Consider the following 18,375-nt stretch of genomic DNA (forward strand, 5'->3'; position numbering starts at 1 on the left):
ATTTTCCAGGGGTGATAACTTGCTCTAAAAAGGGTCCTTCTTATGGCTCCAACTGTTCCTATGCCAGCAGTTTACACACAGTTATTTGGGATGCACCAGCCCTCCTCCCTCCTTCCTGACTTTGCTAACTAAGACTAAACACATGACTGAGATTCAAACCAAGCCTAGCTTATCTCAAAAAGCCATTCAAACTGCAGCTTGAGTTGCCACACAGGGCTGGCACAGATTTTGCTAAACCTTAAATTCATGCTTTTAGTTAGGTTTTCAGTGCTGTATGTACCATTCTACTGTCATTTAGGCCCAACTCTACTGGAAGTCTCCCTGCTTGAAGTGTTGTAGGTTTTTGTGGAGAGATGAGACTTTAAACTCTTCCTAAAGGCTTGGCCTCCACAAGGAAGGGGTGAAGGGCATGCCTGGTTTTGGTCACAGTAACATTCCATGCTGCCTCTGACAGCAAGTTTAGAAGCGTCCTAAAAGGTAAATTGTTGTAAATCTGCGAATAACCAACACCAGTCCCGAGAAATTATTTATCTCATGTCAAGCAGTTTGCTCTGGTCGGGCTAGTGGGTGGGGAACCCCATCACACCTTCTTCAGCTATGCAGAGCTGGCTGGTGGAGACAGCTGAGTGTGCTGCACATCCAGGGCTCTGAGCAGAATCTGACAGAGGAGAGCTCCATCTGAGCGCTTGGTCCTCTCCCTGCTTCCCTGCCTCGGACACCTGCTGCTTTGCAGAAAAAAACTGAAAAAACCACCCCAAACCCAAAAAAACCCCTAAACCACTAAGCACAGGCTGATCTCTCAGGGTGTTGGATACAGCCAGCCATCTCCCAGAGCTGGATTTCCAAGTGGGCAGGCCAGATGTGGTGTAAGTGAAGGTGGGAGGTTCACAGGTGCCTGTGGGTAGTGGGAACACAAGGGCATGGCTGCAATGGTGACAGCAACGTCTGCATGACTGAAGGCTGGGCAGCAGCAGCGGCTCCAAATCATACTGGGAAGCTGCAGGATTTCTTCTGCCTTAACTTCAATCAAATTTACTTAGCGGAGGAAAACAGTCACAGGACCTCTGCAGTGCCTTGCAAACCCATCCCGGAGCAGGGAAGGCAGGCTGCCACCCCTGTGCCCTGCAGAGCTGCTCCAGCAGGGATGTGGGGCACAGCTGATGCTCACAGGGCTGCCCACACCACCAGCCCTCCTAAATCCGGCCAGGGATGCTACACAGCTTGGTTCTTTTTCCTGTCTTTGTCATTATCTTGCAAGGATCTCTGATTCCGGCGCATAAGCGCTACTGTAAACACCGCCAGACATGAACAGAGCATCCCAGGGACTGAAATTAGCTACTCCAACCCTCTCGCTGGTCCCAGGCACCAGATTCTTTAGATAAATACGCTCACAGGATTTTCTGTACCTTTACAGCCTGTGTTTTCCACTGGCTGGCCCGACAGACGCCGCCTGCTCTTCTCCCACGTTGCTTTCCTGCAGTATTGCTGAATATTTATTAACTGAGAGCTTATTGACAAGCCCCCATGCACCCTTCTCTCAGCGATGCCGAAGTCACAGCACTGAGCTTCCTCGTGAGGCACATACGCTTCCCATAACCTTTCATGGCTTCTGCGGGGGGTCTTTTCACTTTCCTACACACACGGAGCTTGGTATGTTACTTTCTTGGTAGGAATGCGCTAATTGTCACACGCCTTTCTTTTTTTAAATAGTTTAATGTCATAATTATCCTCATTTTCTTCCTTCCTGCTACAGGCAATTGCTGGAATGTTTTAGAAGTTAAAAAAAAAAAAAAAAAAATTAGAAAAAAAAAAAAAAACCCAACAAAAAACCAACAACAAAACCCCCCTCTCAACTTGTCTAGGGAGAGAATTGTTACTCAAGTCTGGACCATATCACTTAAGGACACTAGAAAATTTATTTATTTTTTTTTTACTTCAGCTTCATACTTAGGGCCTAACTAGTTGCCATTCCTGGTTTTGCGAAGCTCAGCCTTATCCACACATATTACAGTTGTGTGTCTTCAGCTTAGATTTTCTCAGGTTCTCCTTTGACATTTTTCCACCACAGATTTGGGGGAACACTGTTGCTTTTCTGTCAGGTTCCAGCCCCACCGAAAAGAAAGAAAGAAAAAAAAAAAAAAAAAGAAAAGAAAAATAAAATCTTAGTTACTCCATCTCTGTGTAGGGTGATGAGAAGACCTCACCTGTTCAGTCATGCTCAGATCCAGGTGGGCAGCGTGTGCCTTGTCATCACCAGAGAGGGGATCCCTCCATCACATGTTGCCCACAGTAATTGAAAAGTATCAGAAAAAGGGATTTTGAGGAGTTAAATGATTCTGACTTTTACTGGCCTGAGCTACCATCATATGGTTCTTCTCTGGCTCATTTCCACTTCCACTGGACAGCTGCTCTCGGCTGTATCAGGAAGATGCCAGAGCAGATCTCTGGTTTGCTGGTGGGAAGTTTCAGGCACCACCTTCACCTCACCTCACCTCACAGGGAAAGCACAGAGGACAACCTGGCAAGCCAAAGAGGTGGGGACAGGCTCGCAGGATCTCCACCAGCTACCTCCTGCTTTCCCAAATATTGCCTTTTCCCTTTAGGAAATCTGGAACCATAGAGTGGCATCTGTCAAGCCGTAGGCACTTGAGAGTAAGCACCCATCAGAATAACTTACTGTCAAAAACAGGTACAAATTCATTTCATCCCACTTCGTGCCATATGCTGCTGTCAAAACTTCATGAACTGTTTAGGCAGCATGTTGGGACATTTTGACTAACTATGAGCAGAGCTTTTTTTTTTTTTTTTTCCCATAGCTTTGTGTCACTGGCGTTTATAATTGGGTATTTCCCTGAGCGTGCTTTGGTGTCTGAGCAGACAAGCCTGTGGCAAGAGAACTCAGCTTGGGAAGGTGGGCGTGGGCCAAACCTCTGGATTGGGCCATCTGTTTATCGTCCTGACAATGAACTGGAAATTGCACTGTGCCACATTGCTCAGGGACCCACTTCTTCTGTTTCAACGCTCATATTTGAAAGATGGGGTGATCTTTTTGTCCTGTGATTTGATTAAAGTCTTTAGTCTTGGAGCAGGCTGGTAAGCTGAATCTAAACCTCATTTTCTGCTTCTTGAGCCCAGCTGTTTTGTTCTCTTGACAGGAAAGCTTGCTAGCACACCCTTTGCTGTAATAAGTGGGAAACAGACCACAGGATAGGTAAAGAACACATTTGCTGTTTTATTGGTGCCTTGCAGGGCAGTAATACTGAAAAAAGGGGAATGCAAAAGAAACAAAAACCCAAAAACCAAAACAAAAAACCCAGGATGGTGGCAATCCACATCGTATTTTTTTTTAAAGAGTACATCAACTCCTGTTTTTTTTTCATTTATTGTGGCATGAATGATAACATAAAACCAAAACATGAAAATATACAACTTATATTACACTATGTGTTATGAACAAAATATAAATCTATAACTCTATGTTATATTTACATAATTATTTCTTTTATTAAATTTCAAGTGAGATGGTAGGTTGCACATACTTTGTTTTAAGCTCCAGGCATTTGATTGTCTCTATTTCTTTTCTATTTTCATTTCACTTGTAAAATCCAAAACGTTAGAAGGAGTAAGAGCTTTAGAGCCAATGGAGCTATATAAATACTGTTTCAGCAAACCAGTGACAAAAAACACTGGGGAGTAGAGAAATCAGTCAGTAGAAAAAACGAACTTGACATGTTCTTCAATCTGGGAAACTGACAAGTTAAGATAAAGTCGAAAAAATGTAAATATAAACCAAGCTAAACAGACAGCCCATGCCCTGTGAATTGAGGATACACTTGAATCCACATCTAGTGAATTACAGAGTTATTTGCAAAATGGAAGGGATGGTTCTACCGAGAAGTGGTCAGACAAAGAAACTTCCTATCCCATACATCACGCCCTGAAACATCCGAGGTACCACACAGTTGCCTTTTCTTTACAGCAGATGAATTCTTGCCAAGGAAGACCTACATTTCCATGGAGCATAATTATTTTTGATGTTACAAATGTGATGTCAGAGGCTTCTTCGGGGACAATAACAGCTCATCTCTTTGGATTAAAAAAAGAAAAAAGCTCTGAAAATGTGCTGTAAAAAGGTTAAAGACAATTTACTTTCTAAAAAATGATTTAATTAAAGACAGTCTACTGCAGTAACCAAATCTCTGAAATAATGTCTTCGAAGAAAGAATTTCTTCCATATGCATTCATAATAAGAGGATTTGGTTACAAAACTAATTAAATGCTATAATAATAGCTAGTGTTCTTTTCTGGGGGCCTGATTAATATAGCGTAACGGTTAGATAAAGATGTTAAATGCACTTAAAAATCCTATTTTACTAATATAAGGCATGAATAAATGGAAAAAAGGATATACTCTGTGTTATTTAATTGAGCTTAGAAGCAAGTGCCTCAGTTTTTTTCCATTCTTTCCCCCTTTTGCCCACTGCTGGCAATGTTCTTTCTCAAGCTCACAAGATGCATGGTGGCTTCCCCCATTTAGGAGGAAGTGTACACCCCATCCCAGGCAGCTCTGCCAGGAGCTTCCCAGCTCTCCACGTTCCCAGGGAAGAGGGGAACAGAGCCCACCTTGGCATCAGGGCCTCAATGAGCTTTCAGGTTAGTAAATCCTAATCTCTTCTAACCTGGTTTTTCTACAGGCTCCAGGGCACAGAACCCAGGAAAAAAAAAAAAAAAAAGAAAAAAAAAAAAGAAAAAAAAAAAGAAAAAAGTCAAGAAGATAATTTTTATAAATGCATGTTTTGCTTTTTTGTTTTTTAGGTTTTTTTTATTATTATTTTTTGGTTTTTTCCCCCAGAAAATTCAAGAGGGACAAACTGTACCCTATTTTCAAATCTGATCTTCTACTGCTGAAGGATGTATGGGTGCTCATCCTTGGACCTAAGAAAACATTAGCATGGGTGGTTAAGTATTTTGCTGGTTTAGAACCCCCAGAGCCATTTTTAAAAAAACTTACATTTTCATTGATTTTGGCCTTTTTTTTTTTTTTTTCCTTTTTTAAGATTTCTGCATCAGTTTCAACATCCCAAATGTAGAGGAGATGGATAGTCCACTAAAGCAACCCATTTCCAAAGCCCCAAGGAAGGCCAGGCTGGGACACAGTCTCTCCTAAGGGAATGTTTATGGAAAAAAATAAAAGGAATCAGCTGGTTCAGCTGAGCCGTGGACGGGGTGGTGTGAAAAGCAGGGGGGTCCTGGAGAGAAGGGCACTGTCCCACCGTGCCCACGGACACCAGGCTGCCTCCAGGAGAGAATTCAGGACTGAAACTTGGTCCCACTCAAGTCCAAGGGCTCCCTTCCCTTCCCACTGACCTTTCCCAGCCCACGCCTCCGAGACTTGCTCCAATCCCCCCTGCCACAGAGGCACCTACCTGGAGCTAAAACAAAGTATTCCGGTAGCCCGAAGTGACACAATTAAACCAGAGAGTCTCTAAACCGTGGTGGAAATCAAGCATCCAGCAAATGTGAGGTGAACCCACGAGAGTCAGAAGTAATTTGTTCACAAAGACAGGGAACAAATTTAAAAGTTAAAAAAAAAAAAAAATAAAAAGGAGCAAATATCTGTTTTCACATTGTACATAATAATGATATAAAAACAATTGTCTATTTTTTTTTTTTCCTTCTTATCCAAACAGAGTGCTTCAAAAAAATTGGCTCTAGATGACTGGTGTAATTAAATAACTAAAATGAGTGATGAGAGAGCAGAAGTTAATTAAGATTGAAAACAACACTCCCATTAATTCACTCCATCATAATAAACATCAGAAGTTGACATGGCTGGGGCCAAAATTAAAATAAAAGAAAGAGAAATGGTGTGAGCAGAAGAAGAAGCGATTTGTTTTCATATGTATATATATATATTTATATATATATAAAAAGGTAAGGTGGGGAAGGGTATCCATTTTAAATAGCCTAACAGCTTCATTTGCTGCACTGCCAAATTAGAACAGAATAAAATAAAGTTAAAAAAGGGGGGGTGTAAATAAATTATACATAATTTACTAATCTGGGAACAGCTGACCATTATTATTATTATTATAATTACCATTCAACACTAGCAAGAAGAGGCAGTTCAACTGAAAAAAAAAACAAACCAAAAACCAAACCCCAACACAGTCATAAAATACAAACGAAAAAGAACCCTCTCTGACACAGAGGGTATGATCAGCTACTCCAAGCATAATTTCAGAGCAAATCTTCTGAGAGAGAGAAAATAGGAAAGAATTTTTCAAAGCAGAGGTGGAAATCTAAACAGGGAAAACAGAAGACAAAGAAAAGAGATGTAGCAGGGTAAAACTATCACATGTCCAAACCGCTCATTGGAGTATTGTCCTAAGTCTTCAATGGCATTTGCTTTTTGCTTTGCGCAAGGTCTGCAGAGGTCAAGTTACACTTCAAGTGGGATTTCAAGAGGCAAAGAAAGGCATTTCCCCTTTCCTACCTGTCCTGCTCATCCTGCATCTGGCATCAAGGGCTGAATTTGCCCGATTAAGGGACTGTTTGCAAAATCAGTGTTGCCAAATAGCGGTGACCAGGGTTCTGGCGAGTGCTTGGGCTGGGATCTCACGGCCACTAAGATGCATGGGGCTAATTTTAGATGTTAGAGGTGGTAACAACAGCAATGCATCTCCCTCTGGGAGTAGGAATTTTCTAGGAAGCAACATAAAGTTAGCATCCTCAGCTAAAAAAAAAAACAACAATTCAGAGGAAGGTTTTTGCTTCAGCATGATCCCAAGACCTTCCTTTCCAGGGCACACAGCTTCCTCATCTCATTGTGGTTGCCCAAAGAAGACAAAGCTGCCCAAGCAATTTAAGTGCTCTACAACAACACTGAAAATATTTTAGCACAGGAGAATATTTTTTTTCAGTTGTGAGAGGCAGCAGCGAGGGGAATTCAGCACTGCAACGTTTTGAGTTCTTACAACCCCACTTTGAATACGGAAATCTCTTCACAGCTATTACCCCTCCTTCCTACACAAACATCTCACTGATAAAAGGATTTCTGCCAGTGCAGAGGAGAAAAAAAAGTCAGTTAAAAAAAAAAAAAAATTGCCTTTTGAATCAGAAATCAGTACTCAACCACCCTGAAGGTACGAATTCATCAGAACTGGACCCCGTTGGTGGTAACTTAATTATGCTCAGCGAGGAGGTAACATTTCCAGTTGCTGTGTCCCATGCAGAGCAAACCACATTTTGGACAAGCCTTTCTTATGTTGTTTATGCTACCACTTGAAGTGTGAACTAAAACTAAAGGTTTCTCAGAGACCAAGTCATTTGGAGGGTGCAGGACTTCATTCTGGAACATTTGCTTTTCGCTCACGATAGTCCAAGATTATTCTTATTAGTACCATAAACATGCACACATGAAAATCCAAGACCATAAAATATTTTTTCTCTAAATTTCTTATCTCTCTCTCTCTCTCTCTCTTTTTTTTCACCTGAGAACAGCACCTACAGTTTCCTTTAAAAAGCAAAAGCAAAACCAAAAATATATGTCTAATCTCACCAGCTGCTGGTATTTCAGGTTCTTCAAGGGATTGTCTAAGATATAACACTGTCCTAAGTTAAGACAGAGCAAGAAGCAAATGAAAAGCCAAAGAAAAACAAAACAAGAAGAGACCAACCTAAAAAAAAAAAAAAAAAGGAAATTGGACTAGTTCAGCGCTTTAGTACAAATTTGGCACTTGCTCAAAGACTCAGTATGGTGTGCAACTGATGAAGGGTAGTCCTCTCTTGAAAGGAAATGCTTGTTGGGGTTAACAGAAAGACTCCCCACTTCCTTCCTTGCCAGCCACGCGCACAGGCACGCACACACGCACACTTCTGACCCAGATTTGACAGGGAGGAGGAGGAGAAGGAGGAGGAAGAGGAAGAAGAAGAGGAGGAACAGGAGGAGACAGAGGGGGTGTTAAAAGGAATTTTATCTTTTTTTTTTTTCCTGTCAGGTGCATTACCAAAAAAAAAAAAGAAAAAAAAGAAAAAAAAATTATTTCTCTTTAAACTGTAGCACAAAACAACAAAACACATTCACAAGCCACTTGTTGGCACTGTGTACCTGAGTGAGAATTTCTAGAACATTGTAGAACAAACAGCCATAAAGTTTATTTGAAAAAAAAATAATAATAATAAAAGGTCGACGGGTAAGACTTCAGTGCTTGGGTATAGCAGCTGAATTACTGGCATTATTTTACCCATAGCTTATATCATCCTGTTGTTGTTGTCGTTGTCTTTGTTTCCTTCCTTCTGAGCCTTTTTTCTTCTGACGCAGGCTGATGTCTATTAGTCAGCTGATGTCCCAACTAGTTAAGACTAACAGTTAAAGTAACAGTCAGTGTATGAGAAAGTTAATGTGCTTGGCCACTGGCAAGGATAAACCAGATGGGGCTTTATTTATTTTATTTTATTTTTTATTTTTTATTTATTTTTTTTTTTCTTTTCTCCTCGAAGTCCTGCAGGTCACGAGACGCGGGGACCCCGATCAGTTGGCCTGCCCCGCAATGTGGTTTTCACTGTCACTGCCATAGTCTGCATCGGGGTCGTCCTCCTCCTCGTCGTACTCATCGTAGATCTCCCCGTTGACGTCGTCGGGCTGCATCTCCTCCTTGATGTGGGGCTCCTCGCCCTTGATGCCGTAAGTGCTCTGGATGACGGGCATGCCGGGCTCCGGGCTGCTGGACACGCTCGAGTGCTCCGAGGGCAGGTGTGGGGACGGCATTCCCGCCATGGCGATGGCTCCCGGGTACACGACGCCCGCCGTGGCGATGGGGAGCTGTGCTTGTTGCCTGGCGGGAAGAGAGAGAGGGAAAGGGGGTTGGAATGCCGCAGGGAGTTGAAGGTCAGCGGTACGCATTCTTGGGCACGCAGAGGAATTCTCGCGTCGGTTTTTCAAAACTCGCCAAAGGGTGCTCCGCAAATGAACACCGAACCCAAATCAATTCCACCCAACCTCTGTAAACGTCTCTAGCCGTACCTGAACTACACAGCTTGTGAGGGAAACTTCCTTTCTGGACCAGCTTGGTGCCGGCAAGAAATAAACATCCTCGCCAGCTGCGGTCCAACTTAAAACCCGCGTATTTGGAAAATCTTCCTTTTGAAAAATCCAATCTGCTATTAGGACTGGACATAAAAGTCACAGTAACTGGACATAAATTGCCAGTAGGAGAGAGGCAGCAAGGTCTAGGTAGATTGCACAGGGATGGGAAGGTGCAGCAGGAAAATGCCACTGGATGAGGAGAAAGCAGAGACAATGCTTACTCCACATTCATTCAGGGACCTGGCCATTACTAGGGACAGGAACAGTGGGCTTTCTGGAGCCAACACGAGTTCACAGGATGGATCACTAAAGGCCTCCCACTGGAAGGTGAGAGCTCCCGCTGGGAGCAGCCCTTGTGAAAAGCAGATTCTTTGAAGGAAGGTGGATAAAACTGGGAAAAGGCAGACTTAAAAAGGAAGCCGGCATTATTTAAATAAAAAAGCAAGGAAACAACATGAGCATTTGAGAAAATCTTCTACAGGATGCCTTTATACAGCATCTAAGCCTTGGAAACCTGTCTGCAGTAATGAAAGAAGAATTATTCCAGGCCACAGAAATTCCCTTTGCATCAAGAACACTAGCTGTGTTATACTAGTGTTTGTTTCCCTGAGAAGCTTCAGAGTCCCAACAAGCCTAGAGGTTTAAAATTCATGCTCCTTTTGTTTCCTTCCTGCATGAAGTAATTCCATTGCAGTAATTCTCTCCAGTACATGCTGCACATTGTAATGTCATCAGTGGTGTGTCCATCTGCACTGAAAAGCCTTGCCACAGGAGACAGGGCAGAGTCTCTTGAGATGAACATTCTTAATTAAGAATGAAACCCTCCCCTGTTCCCCTGCCTGCCTGTGCCCTGGCTGCACAGTAAGCCTCACACAGTACAGTGATCCTGAAAGACTTTCCTCTGCCAAACAGCTTTATACTCGTTTGGAATTGCTTGCTGCATTTTCAGATACTTCCTGCCTGCCATCCGAGCAAGGCCTCCCTCCACAGAGCCCTTATTTCCGTGTTTCTGAAACAGCTCAGGTTGTCTCAGCTGAAGATACAGCTCTTAAAAGGAGGGAGCAGATCTAATTTGCATTTTATTCTTAATTCAGTAGGAAGGGCTTTTGTTTTCCGGAGTCAGCATCTCCGCAACAAGATTCAGCACACTTAAACTGGTTTTAATATTTAACAATAGGAACACTTTGCACTTAAATGGTGCTTTTCAGAGTGCTTTTCAAATGTTAAATGATTTAAGAATAGTATTTTTTCCACTTCTAAGGGATGTCCAGCCTAGATGATCTTGCAGCAGTCCTCAGGTAGTAATGTATTGGGGCTCTCAGCAGGCCACGCCACCACTGAAGATGAGGACACTGGGATAGGGAACATTAAAAAATTCCCAATCCTTCCTACTGTGGTGCCTCCAGCACAGCCACAGCTCCTGTTAAACCAAGCACTTACTGTGGTGCTCAGGAAGGAGCCGGGCTGGTGTTTAGGAGTTTAACCCTAAATGAGCTGTACTGGTGGATGCAACAGATGGGGAACTTAAACCAGGAATGCAACTGCAGTGCTGTGACTGGTGACATCACACACTGGCCCCACTGCAGCCATCAGCCACTCTGTCAGCTGCTTCCACAAAGACTTAGCCCCAGGTTCTGTGCTCTGGTGCCCCAGAGCAAATTACCTCCAGAAATGTCTTGATTTCAATGTCAGCCTTGTTTGGAAAAGCTGAATTTCTGTAGGCAGAATGTTACAAGGTTAATTTTTTTTCCCCGTGATGAGGCATGCATGTTAACCAGATAAGCAGTGTTCTGGGGGCTCTGTTGCCACCTATTCTTTTTCCACAAGGCCCCCTCCTCTTTTTTTAATCTCTTGATGCCAAATGTTGGCTGACTTCCCTGTGTTTGTTTCAGCGCTTACCACTGGGATCGCTGGACCTGCCAGCACCACAGGGTTAAGCAGCTCAAATTTCTCTGCTGAGCAGCTTATTCTAACAATGCACACTGTAGCTGTTTAAAACACAGTCTGATGACACTTGACAGTCACTAGGTAGATGTTCACTCCTTTATTTCTACTTCTAGCCATTAAATAAAGAGACGTGCAACCCAGTTAATACCAAAAGGATTCCAAATGAAGATGAAACAGAACACAGATTCCATTATTTCAGAGCGTTGCTCTTGTTGCTGGTTTTGCTTTTTTTTTTTTTTTTTTTTTTTTTTTTTTTTTTTTTTAGCTGTGTAGCTTTTAATTTTCTCAAGCGAATACAGAAATATTGTGGAATATTTGATTACTTCTGATTCTTTTTTATCTGCTGTAACCAACACCAAGGAATATCTGCAGAAGGGAAATACATGCCAGTCTTCCAGGCATAATTTATTGTAATCATATCGAACTGATCTATTAGCTGTTTATCAGAACTGGTCTTAAAATTTCTGCTCAACAGAAAGCATTGAACTTGCTGGACTGTAAGACACTCCCTGGAAGGATGAATGAACAATGCAGACATGAGAGGAATACAGCCTGATATGGATCAACTGAGCCACGTCCATATCCCAGCTCAAGCTCAGTGTGTCCAGCAGTCCTTTTGCAGACCACTTTGCCACAGATCACACTGAATGCAAACTTTGATGTTTGGCTTTTGGATCAAGAGGCACTACCACAGGTTGTTCAGACACTCTCTCTGAGGCCTCGTAATAGTTATAAGGCTTTGCTGCAAGATTTACATTTCATCAGAAAATCTTAAAGAATTTTTTTTTCTTTCACGACCAGAGTGGAAATGAGACAGTTGGCTGGGGCGTTGAGATGAGTATCAAACAGAGCCAACAAAAAGACTCCTAAAACTGCCTCACTTCCTCCTGGCACACTTCCTTGCACAGCACAACTCCCATTTCCAATCAGCAATATCCAACGCTCCTGCCAGTAAACCACAACCAAGAATAATTAAGAATTCTCCCCGATCTTTTATATATATATATATATATTTTTTTTTTTCTTTTTTTGATGAAACGAGCAGCAGTTTTGCAAGGTCCCATACCCAACATTGAAGTACTGCCTCATCTCCTGGCGTCTGTTGCGCATGATGGCCTTGTACTCGCCGATGCGCAGCTTCTTGCCGTCCACGAGGCAGGTACGCTTCGGCCTGGGCTTGTACTTGTAGTCTGGGTACTTCTCCAGGTGCTGTTTGCTGAGCCGGGCCTGCTCCTCATAGTATGGCTGCTTCTCTAGGTTTGTCATAGCTTTCCAGCGAGATCCTGTCACCAAAATAATAATTAAAAAAAAAAAAAAAAAAAAAAAAAAAAAAAAAAAAAAAAAAAAAAAAGGAAAAAAAAAAAAAAAAAAAAAAAAGATGAGATGCTGCTCATCCCCGAACACTGCAAGGCAGAGAAGCAAGTAGGTCACCCAGAACAAGGCACCTAAGGCCATTTGGCTTTGGGCTGATTATCTGTCAGAGCTTCTAGACAGGGTTCTGGCCTTGTTTGTATTTGATTCATAAACCCCCTGGGTATGGCAGGAAAGATGGCACTGGAAATTTTGACTCGGTATTTTACTGAAATTTATCTACCTTATAATGCCTTCCAGGTGGGCAGTAAAACCATTATGCTGATAATGGGGAACCCCTGATGCTTTGTTTCAGGAAACAAGGCAGTATACCTTGGAGGAGTGGACAGGCAGAGTCTGCTCTGCTGCATCCCCCTATTTTCCCTTGGCCGTGTGTCTGTCTACACCTCCTGTTCAGAGGAGGCTCCACTCCACGTGCTGCTGTCTGGCCGCTGTGATCCACGGCTGGATCAAGGCATCAGGTCTGGAAATGCACATGTCCACAGCCTAATCACTCCTGACAAACACCAGGTCTTCCTGGCTCCCAGGTTGGTGAGAAGCAGAATAGGAACTGACTGTAAATGCTCAGCAGTCAGGTGCAGGAGCCTGCAAAGGCCCTAAAGCAATGCCTCTAAAAGCTATGAACTATCCCATATGTGTCAGTGGGGTTTTAACTCCAAGACCAAGTCCTGGGATATACTGCCAGCCCCAACCTAAAGAATTTACTGTATCAGGGAAGGAAAAGCACTGGGGTACTGGCACACCTCTCCCCAAAGCTGCACCATGGCTTCATTGCTGCCAGCCTCGTTTTCTGCTTACGTTAACGTGGATATTTGAGATAGGGATATAGTAAAGACTTCAAAATTGTTTTCAAATGCCTGCTGAAAGTTATAAGCTAATATTTCTTAAAGATACAATATGGGAGCAGAAAGTGGAAGTTCTTGAATCAGTTGCCCCATTTTATTTTTTCATTAAATATAGAAGTGCTTCAGGGTAAGATACATTTTAAACAACAGGAATAGTTCAAGCTGTGAAACCTGTAGCCTAGAAAGAAAACTTCATTGGAAAATAGTCAAGTTTCCCACTGGAAAAATGTTTGAGTAGTTTCTCAATTTAATGGGTTCATAATGTCATATGTCATATTTGACTTCCTCTTGTTCCTCATTTTTTATGGTTAGCTCTGGTCTTACCTCACTGTACCCCCAAGACTTGCAGTAGAGAGAGCACAGTTATCCTTTACCCATGAAAGGAAACAGTTTCATTCCCTCTAGAAAGGCCCCTTCTGCTTACTGACACCATTTTCCCCATAACTCTTTGAATCTTTATTCCATGCTGCTTCTGGAGAGAAGAGCTGGTACCACCTGACCTCACACCCAGAGATAAGCAATGCATGAACAATGACGCCTCTGTCCTTAAAAGGGGCAATGGGCATGCCCCTCTTAGCAAACATTGCTTTGAAATCAAACCCATCATTTTTTATGATGTTTACAACATACAGCGTGCAGAGATCCCCCTGTTAGTCCTGGAAAGGGAAAGGGTTTAATGACGTTGTTATTAGCTTAGGCCCAGTACCATAATTCATGGCTAGATGGCTTTTAGGGTTTGGACTGAAACTCCTGCACGTCACTTATGCCCTAGAGAGGTAGTGCCTGTGCCTGGGGATTTGTGGCAGGGCTCCGTGTCACACAGGGCAGCACCCCTGTGACCAGAATCCTGCTCAGCAGCTTTGGCTCCTGCAGAGAGATCATTCCAAGCTTTTTCTGGCAAAGAGAGTGGCTAGAAAAATGGCACTGACTTTCCACATGCAGTACCTCCCGGATTTGGGGACGAGTGACACAGTGATCAACACACGACTGTCAAAACCCTGCACACCAACTAGTGCCTCATGAGGTGGAAATATAGATTGGGCCGGCGTTGAACAACGTTAAGAATTCAGGGTGAAGCAGATGACCTCTGGAAGGTGCCCAGATGTGGGAGTGCTTTCAAATTCTGCATGCAGGCACTGACACACTGGTGTTTCAGCAAAGAAAATCTTAAGAGTTAGCCTAAATCTACAGTCGTCTAATCACAGACCTGCTGAAGTCCTAATGGCCTAGGAAAACAGCCCTAGACACTTTTCATGACGCTGCATCAGGGGTTTTTTTATGAATAGAAAAGTTGAAAACCTCTGTCTTTGAACAAATCTTGACATTTGCTTTATAGGCTGTGAAGGGATCTGCACACATACTCTGAGACAGACAGATGCACAGAAAGGTAGTCATTAAAGCCAGCTCTTAAAAAATTACCATGAAAATGCTCTATTCCAACGCAAATTTCTCTTCTGCTGTGCCATTTCACTTGCTGCAAGCTTACAGTCCGATCTGGGCAGGCAGATTCCCACCCCCTCATGTGGGTAAAGTCAGGCAAACAACACAAACCTTTGCAGGATCAGGGCCATAAACCGTGAAACTTTGATGTGTAATATCTGTGCATACAGACATTATACATATGTACATATTGTACATACAGTTGCACATACAATTTTTATACATAAATGTCATTCGTTATATTTTTTCTTCCTGAGCCCGCACACTCAAGTACAACCAAAATCCTGGTAGTTTCACCTCTCTTCCTAGCAAACTTTTTACAGCTGCTTTCTGCAGTGATACCTCCTCTTACTACGACTTTACTGTTTTTACAAAATACACTAAATATAATTTACCAGTATGTTTTGAAGTATCATACATAATTAAACAAACAATGCTGTCAAAATAATTTTTAAAAAAGGGCACGCTTTCTGAAGATAAACCACCGATCTTTACATCTGATATTTTTCACGTATTTTCTTAGTAATTTACATAATTCAATCAATTCTCTGAACAGCCTTCATCTGAAATTTTGAAGGATATGTAACTCTGATCTTGGAATTTCCACCCACAGGGTAAGCTATGAATGAGTACCATCAATCAACCTATTAAAACTTTTTAAAAATACCTTATATTTGGACAAAATATGCTTGGAATAGCTTTATTTGTCATTATTTTATGTGTCTATAAACACACACAGGCAGGCATGGGTACCTATGCAGAGCGCCAAGCCCAAACAAGGTGTGATTGTAGAAACTTGAGAGACCTTTCTTTGTAAGGGAAGATTTACAGTCTTGAGTGCGATTCCTGCTTGCCATCTGTGTTGGAAAGCTTTGAGTGGGTCAAGCAGAGCTTTTCTCCTTGACTATGAAAACAAGAGCCCATTCCCCTACCTGGATGCATGCAAAATGACAAGCAGGATTCTAGCACAGTTCTCCCTGATGGGGTGGCTGAAGGATTTAGGAAAAATACAACCAAATTCAGAGACTTTGCTGCACCAAGCAAAGCTCCTGCCCCTAAACTGAGCTAGGGCAGTCAGAGCTGTGCCCACACAGCAGTGTGTGACTGTAAACACATCTGGAGAGGGCAAATATTTGAGTCCAGGGCAGAAAGGAGATGCCCTCAACCGTGCCCAGACACTTGTGCTCCAGACACACACGTGCAATGCTCAGAGCTCTGCTTACTGCTGATTTCAAGCCAAGCTTCTCTGGCAAGAATTTTCAGCTGTTTGCAATATTCTCTTAACTTTCAGCCCATTAGACTGACATTTTTCAATCTGAGTAGCTCAATAAGGCTGATTTTATGTTTAAAATACACTCTCACACAGACTGGTATAATGTGTAGGTATGTGTATGCATTTGTATGAACACACGTATACACTCCAAGAGAATTTCTGAAGTTAGTAATTGACTTCATTTCTCCTAAAATCTTTATGTAGATTTCTCAGTGAAATGAATTAAAATATTTACTGAAATATCTAAACAATGCATTATTAAATTGATAGGGTCCAGCAGTCCCATTTTAGCACTTTTTTAACAATTTACTAAAAAAACCATTATCCACAAGTTTAAGATGCAATGAACAGATGGATGACAAACGTATGCACAGATGAATTTAGTGGCAAATCCTTGTATCTAATTTTTATGCTCAAAACATAATACCACAGTGTCAAACATAATCCCTAGAGAATTCTGGTGCTGGGAAGGGCACCTCCTCTCATTTTACTGTAAAAATGACCCTCAATTGGTGAGAACTCTCTCTAAGTTACTCTGCATGACAACAAGCCCTGTGACCTCAATGTGAAGCAGGAAAAATGGGAAGGAAAAAAATGTGGCTTTCTAATAAGGACACCCTAATACCTGGCTGAACTGTGAGCTTCTAATTGGTCACCCTACGCCAGTTAACAGACAGCTCCCTGCTGACTTCAAAAGACTGGCCTTTTGCAGCTGAGGGAAGAACTTTGTAATGTTTCTGTCAAGAAGGAAGATGCCAGGACATCCCTCTCTATTGCACACTTAGAATGAAAAAAAAAAAAAAAAAAAAATCAAATGTGATGCTGTAAAGAAATAGAAACATCATCTTTCACTGCCTCAGACCTTGCTTTTCCCTGTATCTGGCAGCAAAACAGAGAGTTTGGAGTCAGCTATACTGTCTGTCACCTCAACAGGATCTGTAATGAATTTGCACATTTTACTCCAACTACTGTATATCTAATCAGAAAAAGATGTCTCCATATCTCCCTGATCTAGCGCCAAATAGTAAAAGGTGATTCCTTATGTTAACAATTTCAGCAGAATGGTTTATTAAAACCAGATTTTAGGGTATTATAAAATGCTTAGAAGCCCTTTAAAATGTCAACCAGGATCCCCAGAGACTGCGTAAAATGTCAGCCCAGCTCAAGCGCCTGTTTTAAGCGGAATGAATTAGCAGCGTGCTGTCGGAGGTTGTTATCCAAAACAATCAGTTAAGAGGGAAAACATCAAGCTCTCTTTGTACTTTCTATATGAAAAGGGCCATTCAGAATGATCTTGTAGATTTCTGAAGCTGATTACTCAAAAACAGGTTTAACCAGGTCTACTCTCAATTTAGAAACAGACCAAAACTATTACTGCCCTGTCCTCCGGCTAATCACATCATACACCTCTGACCAGTATAATCGCTTTTAACCAGTATAAGGTTATATTGCCATCAACATAACCAATTTAGCCTTCTAATCCCGTTCCCATAACTAATCCAATCATCTCGTACCACCCTTTAAATCATGGGTTAATATCATCACATCTGCCATCCATGGCAATGCATTTTGCGTCTCCAACCAATTTATCTCGTTTCCACTTGCCCCCTGCTAACTTTTCATAATACCACTCTAATCAAGGTAAGCCTCAAACCTCTGACCAGTCCAAGCCTGGCATATTTACCAGCCCTGCAGCTGGTTAACGCTGCCATTATAACTGCAATACATCTCTTGAGCAGCCTGCAAAACCAGTGAGATTTGCAGCACAGGTAAACATGTTCCCTGCTTAGCCACTGGCCTGAGGGATGCTTGGGTCCTGCAGCTGTTTTTGTTGGTAAAAATGTAGTATCTCTAATTTGATAGCAGATGTGTAATTTTTCTGCTGAAAAGTAATTCACTGGCCTCAGTGAGCCCCATTAGTCACCTACTGTATCATCCAGCACATCACAGAGGAGTAACTTGGGACAGTAACTTGGTCCTGAGAATCTGATCAAACAGTGAAAAGTTGGAAGACTTTGGCACAAGATTCAGCAGATGACATTCATGACAAATACTGATCGGGATGTGAAGAGCAGAGAATATGGAAATCAGGGTTTTCTTAAAATTCTCTCCAATATATGGAAGAATGAAGAATCACCCACTGTAGGAGAAGATCAGGTTTGAGGAACCGAAGGTGCACAGATCCATGGGATCTGCTGAGATGCACCTGCAGGACCTGAGGGAACTGACAGAGGAAGTGGCTAAGCCACTGTTCATGCTGTTGGAGAAGCTGTGGCAGTCTGGTGAAGTTACTGCTCTCTGGGAAAGCAGAAATGTGACCCCCATATTTTAAAGGGAAAACCTGGAACTACAGGCTACTCCATCTCTCCTCTGTGCAGGGCAAAATCGCCACCACAATCTCAATAATTACA

The 18,375-nt window shown here is 42.4% G+C and overlaps 1 protein-coding gene across 31 annotated transcripts in view; it reads right to left on the minus strand.

Annotated features, from left to right (window-relative positions):
- Positions 1-5,994: 5,994 nt before the first annotated feature.
- The window catches only part of SOX5 (SRY-box transcription factor 5), a 504,910-nt gene continuing 492,529 nt past the window's right edge, over positions 5,995-18,375 (minus strand). For all 31 annotated transcript variants that reach the window (XM_058420241.1, XM_058420243.1, XM_058420242.1 and 28 more), the window contains 2 exons: positions 12,102-12,318; positions 5,995-8,837 (listed from right to left, as the gene is read on the minus strand). In XM_058420241.1, the coding sequence (XP_058276224.1) occupies positions 8,534-8,837; positions 12,102-12,318 (521 nt within the window). In that variant the 3' untranslated portion in view covers positions 5,995-8,533. The remainder of the gene's footprint in view (positions 8,838-12,101; positions 12,319-18,375) is intronic.

The sequence above is a fragment of the Hirundo rustica genome, chromosome 4 (genome assembly GCF_015227805.2).
Source record: "Hirundo rustica isolate bHirRus1 chromosome 4, bHirRus1.pri.v3, whole genome shotgun sequence".
NCBI lineage: Eukaryota > Metazoa > Chordata > Aves > Passeriformes > Hirundinidae > Hirundo > Hirundo rustica.